At 43.1% G+C, this 13,312-nt stretch overlaps 1 protein-coding gene across 1 annotated transcript in view; it reads left to right on the forward strand.

Moving 5' to 3' along the window:
- ahr2 (aryl hydrocarbon receptor 2) overlaps positions 1-13,312 on the forward strand; it is a 73,644-nt gene that overhangs the window by 4,978 nt on the left and 55,354 nt on the right. The window contains exon 2 of the mRNA XM_079518919.1: positions 8,292-8,482. Within this exon, the coding sequence (XP_079375045.1) occupies positions 8,292-8,482 (191 nt within the window). The remainder of the gene's footprint in view (positions 1-8,291; positions 8,483-13,312) is intronic.

Raw genomic sequence — 13,312 nt, forward strand, 5'->3', positions numbered from 1 at the left:
TGAAAACGGACAGAAAAGTGAAGACGGAAAAGTGAGGACGCAAATTGTGATTGTCTGGAATGAGATGATGATGAATGATTTAATGATGAATTGATGATAAGAGCAGCCCTCACTTCACATGGGTGTGATTTCTCATAAATGAATGTTCTACTAGATCATTGTACAGTGTCACACAAAATCATCTAAAGAAGCAGATCCACAAGCTTGTTTTGAGCTTGTAGATCAAACAGATCCACAAGCTTGTTTTGAGCTTGTAGATCTGCTACTTTTATATTTTTGTATTCGTCATAATCGTTTCCATGTAGAAAAATGTTTTCAAACATTTTCTAAAAAAGGAAATTAGCTGACTACGATCTTGAAGCCTATATCTTTTCTGCTTCTTAATCGTCAAGTAAGATGTCGTCATGATCGTGGCAGCCGTGTTCCGATGGGTGAAGGGAGAAGGTAAATCCACTTTCAGCCCGTGACTAAAGAGTGCTCACGTGGAAGGAATGCCTAGGGTTCACCTCGGGACACGATAAGTGGAAATACATACAGTACAGTTATAGTACAGTAGTGTACAATATGTAGTGTTGTACACCGAGGGGAGCGGGTGTCAAATAAAAGCAGGTCCTCCTCTCTGTTGTAGCCTCATTTATCATCTTGCTGCTTCCACAGAGCTGTGTGTGACATATTTTGTTCTGTGTGCGACTGTGCGTGTGTGTTCTGTTTCTCCATATCTGCCATTTCTCTGTCATTCTCTCTCCCCCCCCCCCCCCCTCTCTCTGTCTCTCTGTAAATCTTCTCTGTGGGCCATTGTTCAATACTCAAACGTCTCTATATCTGGAATCTGGATCATGTGAGTGTTATATTATGTCGTCAACAGGTACGCTCGTGTGTTAGACTGTGCTTTTTTTGGGTCGTTTATGTTGTTATTCCGCCAACCACTGAGGTTTTTTTTTTCTTTTTTCTGTCAGATCTGTGAAGCTACCAGACAGTCTTGCCTCCCACTTTGCAAGCAGACAAAAGCATGCCAGTGTCATTACGACAAGCGAGAGTGCAACACGAGACCCCACCCCCCTGGTGGAATCAGAAGGTTATAGGGGTCCACCAGGTTTAGGCCCCTATCTTTGCTCTTTGTCTCTGTGGGGTGGAAACCTCATATGTCCAAAAGCGTCAAAAAAAAGAAAAGAAAATGCTGATCGACAAGCTCAAAATGCGCCGTGAGTGGCTGCGTTTCGAGCTTGCAGATCTGCTACTGTTGATGCTATGTAGTATGATCAAGTAGTAGGGCATTGATTTAAGAAAATAAACTAAAAGTTAGAATTATGGACATTGGTGATTTCTGCCCGACAGCAGCGTCTTATGAAGCAAGATGGTGTTGGGATGATGAGAGTAAATTCACCACCGATGTGTGGTGCGGTACCGGCCCGGGGCCCCTGTGTCGGGGCCCCATGATCCACAGTCAAGTCAAGGTGGAAAGAATGGCTCTTGAATACTGGCTTTTGTCTCACCAGGCATTTCTTGAAAGTGAGGTCAGTCCTTACTCTGTTTCTGGGAAGGTACCGCTCGGGTCGACGGCCCGGCAATTGAGTTATGGCCGCATTCCCCACAGACTATTCAATGTGGAGAGAGAAGGAAAGGAAAAAAAAGGCCTATCATCATCCACAGTTTGTGTAATGAGCAAGTTACAGAGTTTGACTTCTTGAAAGGATGAGGTGGAGAGTTTTGCAGTATGTCTTGCTGCCAGAGGAATTAAGGGGTTTCGGTGATATTTGACCTTCAAAAAGTTGTCAACGCCCTGTGCCGTTGATCATAGAGACATGTCAAGTTTGCTCAACACTGACTTTAACTTTGTACCCATGACCAGAGACTATGTCGAATGAGAACTGCCATTGAGTGTGTACAGTTTGCTTCTGGGTTAGTTAGATTAATAGATTTATGACAAAAGCGGTCAGCTCCATAAAGAAAATGGATTGGGAATGACGCAATATTTGGGCTGTTTCAGTTTATTCTCTCTCGGGGTGAAAGGGCTCAGTACTTAAGTGCAAGAATGGTTACCCCTCTCTTTTGAAACTCCAAACCCTCTGCACGGCGCTTTGTTGACACAGTGATTCATCAGTTTGAAAGAGCGTTTTCACTCTGAAATGTATTGTCTGAACGACTGACACTATCACTTTGAGTCATAGAAAGTTGCTTAATCTGCCTTTAAAGATAGATACATATGTGAACTGACCAATGTGCAATTCATTCTTCATTATCTCTAAACATAGCAGCAGCAGCAGCTGTGGCACCACCACATGTACTGAGTGTATCTTCTGTCAGGTGGAAACCTCATATGTCCAAAAGTGTTACTTTTCAGCATTCAAATTCAAAAGCAGCAAAAAAGCAGATCCACACGGATCTGCTACTTTTGATGCTTTCATGTGACGCTGTAGTAATGTAGTATGATCAAGTAGGGCGTTAATGTATGTGAAAAAACCCACAAAAACGGAGATAAGAGGTTTTTGCCCGACAGCGACGATATCTTTTGACATGGCGAAAGCCATTCATAGAGTTGTTATGCAGACTCCGCCCGCCCCGGCCTTTCGCCAGCAGGTGTATTCGGTCAGAGATATGATAACGCTGTGGTGTTGTGTGTCGTCTCTCGTTCATCTATCGTTCCCGGCTCCGCTTTTTTTGGCCGGCGGTTTCCTTCCAGCATGTGGGTCTGATTTGCAATTAGTGACATGTGTCTCCGTCGAGACTCGTAAATTCGAATTTGGCCTTCAGCATGGGTGGTCTCTCCCAGCTGATTTCACTGCTACCCCGTTGCCCCTCAAGTGAAATACCACAGTGAGACCCAACAGAACAAATGAAGCCTATGCTATGGGTGAAAAAAAAGAAAAGATGAGGTTACTGGTTTGACACAAAAGCAGCACTTTAAGGCTTGTGGTCGACCGGAGATGTTCCAGTGGAACCCCCTCTTGACATTTTAGCTTTGCATTACAGCAGTGGTTCCCAATCTCGGGGGGGGGGGGGGGGGGGGGGGTCCCCAAATTATTTTGGGGGGCTCCGAGGTGACTAGCCTAATGTCCTAATTGTTTTCCTCACTCAATAGTAAACAAACCGACAAATATAGAGCATCACATGACGACGACAGGCCCGGAAGAGAACTCCCCATTCATTTTTCCCATAGATGTTTCAAAAAGTATTTATTTAAAGACATTTAACCCTCGGACAAAGCCAACTCTTGCTGTGACAAATCATGACAATAAACACAATGTTTTGGGCCGATCAAATAATTAGAAAGAAGAAAAACTAAAAAAAGTGTGCAATGTGTGTGGGTGGCTGGGTGGGTGCCTGGGTGGCTGGGTGGGTTTGAGCACGAAAACAGCATGGTTGTTTTTCACCACCTGTGCGCAACCTAACACAAACACACACGCACATATTAACTGTATATATGATGATTTCGGGTGTGCCAGTACAGTACAGTGACAGTACAGTAGAGGGATCCCCACACGGTAACTCTGTCATTTCTCAACCGTTTCGGACGCGGGGCGGCTCGCCAGAACAGTTCCGGGGGACCCCCCCAGGGACTCCCCGGGGACCCCCACACAGTAACTGTAATTTATCTACCGCTTCGGATCTACACATTTCTAAAGTTACAATTTAAAAAAATGTAAGACCTTTTTTTAAAAAAAACTGGTGAAATGATCAAATATTGCATCAGAAAGAGGCAAACATCCCGCCCAACACTCCCTCATGGTGACAGGTGCCGCCCCCAGCCTGTAAGATTACGTGCCATGACAATTATCACCCTCCTCACTCGGCTTCATTCCCTCAAACACGGGTTCATTGTGTTCGTTTAGTAGACGCTCGACAAGGCCGGATGCACCTCGGTGGATTCGAACCCACAGCCTCTGCGGTGGTGCATGCAGACACTTTATCACTGAGCCACCGAGTGTTAATTAACCTCCTTACGAATTAATTGTGTAATGGTGACTTGCTGTACTGGGGTAATGGCTAGACTCAGCCGGGAGTCCCTAGCAAGCCTATATGACACAAAGATTTGGTACACCACCCCCCCCACCACCCCTGTAGCAATCATAAGACCCCCCTATTGAGCCCCAGGCCGCATGTTGAACACCCATGCATTATGGCAACGATGGGAAATCTCGCAAACATTTCAAACGGTCAAGTTTCCGACTTTCCGCCCTATATAACTTTAGCACAATTTTTTTATAAATGGAAACAAGGTCTCCGTTACTTACCAGTGGCCATATTTACTGACATGGCCTCGGCGCTATAACACACATTGTGACGCTATAGTAAAAGGTGATCCGTGTGCTGCAGACAGTGTCATATTTCAGCATGGTGCTGGACGCGTATAGCTTCGCTAACAGCTGCACAGCAGACCGGGAGCCGCTGCTCTTGCTATGCTTTCGGCTGTCTCCACCGTTGCCAGGTTTTGCGAGAGAAATATAGCAACAGGGTCTATGACAACAAGCCCAAAAAGAAGCAACTGTTATAGGCCACATGAGCACTTTAAACATTATGCACTGGCTATTTTCAAAAGAAAATCTTGGGAAATAAAACATTTTGAATATTTCTGAAACATTTTAACAACACAAATCTGATATATGGGGGGGGGGGGGGGGGGTGTAAGGGGAGGGCTCCTTGACATGTTGTTTAAACCGTTGGTTTAAACAACATTTAAGAAGCAAGCCCCAAATAAGCAACTACGCTTTAGGAACAAGCCAAAAAAATACGACGACCATTATATTCGGACATACCAGGACCAAAATCATACCAGGACCAAAATCAATGTGCACGTTTGTTGCGCACACGTGCGCCCATTCATGTCCATGCACGCAATATGCACCATAGGTGCTGCAAATAACATGATACACGCCTATGTAACCACTGAAAACAACTGTTATTATCTTAATTCTGGCAAAAACCGGGACAATTGTATTTGTGAATGTTGAAAGCTGGGACATATTAGTGTTTAGGATATTTGTCGGGACTCGGGACACGCAGCTTGAAAACGGGACACTCCCGAGCCAAAACGGGGTGTCTGGTCACCCAGCTACTACTAAACCCGCAACTAACCAATATATTCAAGTGACTTTCCAGGAAAATCAAGCCCAAAGTTGCTCACAGTAAGCAGACAGGGCAACACTCTCCCCTCCAGTCTTCAGAGCAGGGCCGTAGTGGCGGCAGCAGAAGTCGGTGGCCCCCAGGCATTTTTTCGACTGTCTCGTCTGACTTGTATATCTCAGTAGGGTAATGATGGATGATGACTCACGCGCGGAGCCGTGGTGTGGTGCTTGTTAGTCACGTTTATGGCTGCATCCTCTTCCTTCCACTTCATCATCAGTGAGTAGAGAGCACTTGTTGAATGATAGCACTGTTCCTGTTTTATTGGAATGTGTCATACATACATGCAGGCGAAGGAAGCATGGGCTAGACGCTGTGGTGCGCTGGCTGGCTGGTTTGCCTGCCCTGCATGGCCCTGAATTGAGTCAGGGCACGATTCACAAGGAATTCAAGCTAAAAGGGGTCCTTATCAGTGTTGCCAGATTTTGCAAGAGAAATAAGCAACGAGGTCTATGAACAGTCCAAAAGAAGCAACTAGGGTACTAGACCAAATTAGGACTCTTGGCTATTTGAAAATAGCCGATCTACAAGCTCACAGTGAGCTTGTACTTGTACATCTGCTATTTAAAAAGGAAAAAAACGTTCAAAATGTGGAATATTTTTGAAACATTTCAACAGCACTTCAGAATCAGAATCAGAATCAGTTTTATTGTCACATCACAGGTTTACAAGGTAAAGAAGTGGGTGAAATTCGTTTTTGTACATCGTTCCCATCGCAACGTTAATTTCCATAGAAAGAAGAGGGGGGGAGAAGAAGAGGGGTGGGGGGCAAGTGGGAAGGAGATCAAAACAAGAGATCAACAGAATCTACATATTTACAAAGTACCTGAGATAATAAAAAAACTAACTAAGGTGCCTGAGCATAGCAGCAATGTATGTATACTGTGCATGTTATACTTATACTGTGCATGATATATGGACGTTAAGGTGCTTAGAGAAAAAAGAGCAATAACAACACAACAAGAGCAACAATAGAAAAACAAAAAAAGTCAGTGCGTTATACATGGGATTAAGGTGCAAAAGGTCAGTGCGTGTCCACCTAGGGTGGACTGACCCTAGTATAATCCGCAAGTAGCTCCATGAGGGAGTGCAACAAAAAAGTCATTTGTACCTGGTGTAGTCCCCAGGTGTGTCCGAGGGGGAGCTAAGTCCAAGTCATTGTCCCTGGTATAATCCACAGGTGTGTTCAGGAAGAGCCAGAAAAGTTTTTGCACTGCCTGCTGTCAGGCTGCTGAACAAGGCTTATGCCTCATTCAGCATCCTGACAGCAGCCGGATTAAAACTGCACCAGAGCCTGGTGGTGGAACTCTTGATACTGCGGTAGAGCCCCTTGCCCGGTCGCGGTCGTTGTAGGGGTTTGAACAGTCTGTGACTTGGGTGGTGCTTGTCCTTGATGATGCGCTTGGCTTTGACCACGCACCGCTTTCTGTACAGTTCCTGGAGTGCTGGGAGCTCGATTCCCATTATCCGCTCTGCCGATCGCACTACTCGTTGTAGGCTGATCTTTTCTCGGGTGGGTGGGTGGGTGCTTGCTTAGCACCAAATTCATATTCATTTAGGGTTCCTTGACTTGACAATGTCTCGAGAACCACTGGTTTAAACAACATTAAGAAGAAAGCCCAAATAAGTACACTTTATAAAGACCCAAAACGCAACAAAAAACTTTACAAAATAACTAACCCAAAGTTGCTTATAATAAGCAGACATGGCAACACAGGTCCTTATTCTCCTTTCTCTCCCGCTCCTTTGTGGTGTCAGTCAGGAAACGAGTGTGTTGTAACTTGTTACATGTGATGTCTCTCACATGCTTGTTGTTTCTTGTTACATGTCCCTTACATACATGCTAGTTGTTTCTTAACAGGACGTTTTTCTTAACAGGACGTTATCACCAGTTCTTCTCAGAACATTGGAAGCCTTTGAAAAGTAGACTAGTCATGCGTTGTTCAATCCAGGACATCTTCAAACTTTTATTTTTATGTTAATGATTGAAACAGAACAGCCTTGGCTATTATGTTAGTGTACAATACAACTTTAGCCAGAGATAGTGGGCCCTTTTTGAACATTAGGCAAAAAAATTAAATCTCCAAGCTCACAACTTGTGTGAGCTTGAGATCGGCTATTTCCGGTGAAAAGATTTGTTGTAGAAGGTAATAGAGGATCTAGTATAGAACCCTGTGGTACCCCGGAATGTATGAAGTTTGTCCGAAAGAGTAATAACCTTGATAATGTTTAACCCTTTAAAACCTCTAGACTAACTCATGTTGATTAGGTGATGTAATGGTGATGTAAAACAAACGGTGACAAAACTGATGAAGATGTAATTGACACATCGAAACGTTGTCACTTTTTACCTGCACCCTGTTTTAATAAAATAAGGGCCTAAATCGTCTGAGCTGCTCCAGTGCCTTCTTGTTCGCATGTTATGTGTCCTGCTCCTGAGATGCACCAGACTGGCCTGCTATAGGCTAGAGGCGCGGCTGGAACTCCCTTAAACATTAAATTATCTTTATTATTGTTAATGGCATTTAATGTTTGTGTTAGGTACAAGATGACGTAAATATCCCCTTCATTGTCAATGGTGTTTTTAAACATTGAACTAAAAACAAACATTAAACCTCAAAAATAGCCAATCTTCGAGCTCACAGCGCGTCTGACGCACGGTGTTTCCAGATGTATGATAATGATCGTATTTGTAACCTACTATAAATTTAGCCTCTGTACGATGTATGATCAATAATGCCAAAAATGCCCAAATGTACGATAATTTTGCTGTATCACAAAAAAGCGTTTTTCTAAATACCCATGGTCGCTGATACGGAGTGTGGTTTGGCTTTTCAAAATTAGTCTGTAATGGTAAATCTGACCCTAGATAAAAACAATGTTTGCATCTTTCCAGACCAGTTTCAGGCTTTTATTTGTGTAATGTAAAGTCCAGGAAGTTGTCTGATTCCAGACTGCTTAATGTGATGCGTTTTTGATAGTTTTCTTTCAAATACGATATTCTTTTAGCCTCAGGTATGATCATTTAATATTTCTCATTTCTCATTGATTATATGGCTATTTTTGGCTTATGTTCCCATGCTGGCCATTGCTGTCTTTCTCTACCTTTTTAAAATTCCAATAATTCTGACGTCAATTCTTTCTGCCCCCCCTTTCCTTCCGGCACATAGTAAGAAAATCCCCGGCTCAGATGGAGTCATCAAGTCGAACCCCTCCAAGCGCCACCGGGATCGGCTAAATGGGGAGCTGGACCGCCTCACCGACCTCCTTCCCTTCAACGAGGACGTGCGCACACGCCTGGACAAGCTGTCCGTCCTCCGCCTCAGCGTGGGCTACCTGAAGGTCAAGAGCTACTTCAAAGGTGAGCTCCAGACCCACACACTGTACCGACTGTAGTAGGCTACTGATTTTACCCTTGTTTCGCCCAGGTGGATGGATGTGGTTTTGAGGTTAGGTTTAGGCATAGTTTCTGTGAGGTTTAGGGTTAGGCGTAGTTTTTTATTAGGGTTGTCAAAAAAAATCGATACGAGTTAGAATCACGATTCGATTCAAAATCGATTCATGATTTCCAAAAATCGATTTGTTTTTTTGTTTTGTTACAGAGTTTTCACTACATGGTGTTTGTGATATGAAATGTAAGCTTACCCTAGTCTCTGTGCCTAACACAAGTGATTGAGTTCAACCTGTGTAATACATTATGGGTTTCTGCATACTTTGCATGTGTGCATTTTTACTACCAGCTAGCCTACCAATTTTATTCATTTTACAGCAGTTTTTACTTGAATGTATTGTTCTGGTGTCAGACTTAGTCAGAAGTTAACTGTTTTGTAGCCTACATGGATTTACCATGATGAGCTGATCACCATGAGCTGATCACCTTTTGTGTGTGTCTGTGTGTGTGTGTGCGCGTGCGTGCACGCTCAGTGGCTCCTTAGCTTATCAAGCGTAGTGATCAAAGGTAAACTAATTGCGGTGCCTTAGGAACTGGCAGGCCGTTATTACACAAACAAGCGAGTGTGTGCACATTATTGCTGCATCATCTGAAGTGAAGTCTCATTATCTAAACTTAAAAGCATCCGCAAGGTTCACCTATCTACCTCACGCTGTTGCATCAGAGTGAGCAAATATAAACTGATACGCCGGAGAGTAGTTCTGTCCATTTAATACAGCCTTCTCAACGGTTGGCCCCCGCGAGGGCATTCCATGTGGACTAATTCGGCATTTCTGCCATGGTTTTGGAAACTGGAAGAGAGTTGGTTGAGTGACACACGCTGCAAATGACTGCTAGGCTCGCGAATCGAGGTGGAGTGGAAGAGTAAAGTAAAAAGTATCTTACTTGTACTAAAGTACAGTATTTGACCTAGTTGCTTACGACCACTGGCACAGAGAATCCATTTGTCATTAAAAGAAAAAGATTGACCCTAATTCTGCTGATTGTGGTGAACAACATTTATGCACATTTGTGACATTTCCTTTTTAAAGTTACTATTCTTGCAGGGCGTTGACACGCTGGGTTCCCTGTGGACAGATAGACAGGGCGGACACACGCACGCATGCACACACACACACATGCACACGCACACGCACACGCACACACACACATCCAACATTTTGTGGGAAATAGCTCAAATGGAAGATGTACAGTACAAGCTCACAGCTTGTAGATCGGCTATTTTCGCTGCATTTATGTGAGTGACACTGGACACATATGTTACGTTTAAGATGGAGATTAGGCCTGTCACAAATATTATATAATAACATTTATTTGAGATAATCACAATAATTTTGCACAATTGTCATAATTGTGTCCATGTTGAGAAAGGTTCATACATTTTGAAACCTTTTAAAAAATTGTGGAAATAGCAGATCGACAAGCTCACAACACGTTGCGACGCGTTGTGAGCTTGTAGATCGGCTATTTCCACTATTTTGTTACAAATCTATAGTATGAAATATTAAATATGGCATATTTAGGCCAAAATTCATTATGTATTTAGATTATTGGTATCCGTTTATTGTCAGTAACTGCTTTTAAGTTGTTGTTTTTTTGTCATCTGCCCCTGTGCAAAACATTTTTGAGAGGCCTAAAGACCCACAATTAAATCGTTTATGTGACAATTAATTGTAAAGCTAAATGTCATAATTGTGACAGCCCTGATATGGAGATACAAGGTTTCTGTACGTCTGAGAGAAGTCAGTGGAAAGGGGCCGGGAGGCGGGTCGGGCCGGGCACTTCTTCTCCCCTATCTCTGTGTTTGTTTAACCTGCTTCACCCAAATATTTGGAGTCTCTGGGGGCCCTTGTCTCCTCGGGGCCGGGGTCCTCACTCTGCACCGCTCCGCTCCACACACCAACACGCCACAAATACAGCCTGGTCAATATCACACTGGGTTGACCGTCGGACTGAACTGACACAGTTCAATTTACCTAACGCAAGAATGCAACGCTTCTTCTCAGCTTTTGGTTTGACTCAAAAAGATGTGCGTTATCTGTTCTGTGAAATCGTGAGCTGGTGCAATATAGGATAACAGTGCTTCTTCCTCTTATTATATCCAGTGGTGTACCGGAGTGCATTTTAGAAATATTCTGAGGTACTTTTCCTTTACTTCCTTTACGTACATCATTCCAGAACTTGGTAGCAACAATGACTTGTTGCTGTTTGGCAGAAACCTCTTATATCCATATTCTAAGCTTTTGTGTGTTTTATTGTAATTTTTGAGGGGCACTATCCCCTCTCATGCCCATCTTTGAGGGTTTGTATGAACACAAACATTGGCTGATGATTGGCTGATCACCCCATAGCGATGATTTGATTGGCTGAGCAAAGAACATATTGAGGATAAAAGTGAGGCCAGAAAGGGGAAGACGGCAAGACGCCAAAAGTGATTGGCCGGAATGACATATGTGATGATTTGATTGGCTGAGTACGGAATGTGATGATGATAAGAGCACCCCTCACTTCACACGGGTGTGACTTTTATACTTTCAGTCAGTAAAAAGCTTGAACATGTTGGTGTTTAGCACCACAGTTACCACCTTTTGCTTGTCAATGAGTATTTCCACATTGTGGTATTTTCAACTAAATCTGAGTACTTTTTCCACCACCAGTGTGTCAGCTTGGTTTGCCTCAGAAACCCCATAGCTGTATCTGTTGTGTGAAGACCAGTGTTGCCAGATTGTGCGATAGAAATATGCAACCAGCGGTCTATGAAAGCGAGCCCAAAAGAAGCGACTAGGCCAAATGAGCACTATTGGCACTATGTTAAATTATATTTGTGATTCAATAAAATAAATATTGGGGAAAAAGTGGAATAATCTTTTAATCACAAATCTTGTATTGAGAGTTCTTGCCACCAAAACATATGAACTTGTGGGTCCTATTCCACTGTTACAGCTTACGTATGATTCTTGATGACTATTTTTATGTATGTATTACCATGTTTTTGTTCATGATTACTGTAAATCACTCTGGATTAAGAGTGTCTGCTAAATTACTAAATTGTATATTGTTAAATTGTCCTTGACTTGACAATTATTGAGAATCACTGGTTTAAACATTTGGAAGGAAGCCCAAATATAAGCAACTAGACTTAGAAACTAGCCCCAAAAAATCCTGCAACCCACAACTACCAATATTTACAAGTGACTTTACAGACAAACAAGACCAAAGTCACGTATAATAAGCAGACATGGCAACGCTGATGAAGACATGAGCCAGTGGAACAGATATCAGCGCTTCCCTTACCTACCTTAGTTGATCTTCGGGCCCATGTTAAAAATGTGCGGTGACCCACCTTTTGGGTTCATGAACCCCTGGTTGAGAATCGTGCATTCAGTGCCTGAATGTTTTTGGCCCATATTTGATGAACAAGCAAAACAAGTGAATCTAAAGTAAACGCATAAGCTTAACTTGATTTTTTTAATCCTCAGTCTGGCCTCTGGCATTTTGTTTCAAAATACAATTTTGAAAGGTCATCATCAGTGGCATGGCCGACTTTGAACACTCTGAACTTAGTAAACTCAGTTGGCTCTGAACTTGGTAACTCATAGATCAGCTATTTTTAATGCTCCCTCCAGAATATGGATGCATGATGGGGTTAAGAGGTTCATTCCTATTCCAATTCCAATCTAATCTCTACAAGACACATTCAGGACACATTCGACTGCATATTGTCCGATACCATCATCAAACAACCGGACCGATGTATATCGGTTTGCCCTCTATTGAGTTAAAGTTAATGGTTAGCCATAGAGGGCAAGCAAGCATGCAGGGCCAGTCAGGCAGACAGACACCAGAGAGGATCTTTGCTGTCTCTGGGAAACTAGTCAAATATGTGCCAGTTCAAAGCCAAGACTGATAAGTGTTGTAAGCAACGGTTGGAACAGATCTGTGTGCATAACAATGCTGCTCCCAGTGCATCGCAGAGACAGGCTGATCAGGCATGCCAGGCATGCTGCGGAATCTGGTTTTAGGAAAGAGTTACATCCGACAAACTCTCACTGTCTGTCGCTCCGCCCCCCTCTAGTCTGGAGGACTCACTGACACAGAACTGTTATGTGTATAATATATGTCTGTGTCGGGTGGAAACCTTAAGTTGTATGTCCAAAACGTTAACTTTTCAGGATTTAAATAATAAAAAAGGCAAATGCAGCAGATCGACAAGCTTGAAATGTGCAGATCTGGTACTTTTGATACTTTTATGTGACGCTGTAGGCTGCAGTATGATCAAGTAGGGCGTTCATTTAAGGATAAAAACACATGTTGGTGTTTAGCACCACAGTTACCACAGTCCTTGCTGTACTAACGTCCACAGCTTCTACCTGTGCACGTTGGTCACCTGCATTTTGTTAATTATTTTCTTGCTATGGACTAATAAATAAAGGATGTTCTACTTGAACTGAACAGAGCTGCTTTTGACCTTCTTTATGTTTACACTGGAAAGGAACGTAGTCCTGAAAGTCTTGTCCTGAAATTATCAAATTTATTTAGAACTCTGGATTCTTCATGTTCCTTCATAGGCGTTCCTTCACATTCAGTGAAAATAAGTGCACCGAATATAAATACATTTCATGTAGGGAAGAAAGGAGCGGGAGACCAAGAATAGACCCCTGTGGGATCCCTGGTCAACTAAGTACAGTATAGGGTTTTTTATAAGGGTGCATGTGAGTGTGATGAAATCACATTGAAATG

The sequence above is a fragment of the Electrona antarctica genome (genome assembly GCF_951216825.1).
Source record: "Electrona antarctica genome assembly, chromosome: 13".
Classification (NCBI taxonomy): domain Eukaryota; kingdom Metazoa; phylum Chordata; class Actinopteri; order Myctophiformes; family Myctophidae; genus Electrona; species Electrona antarctica.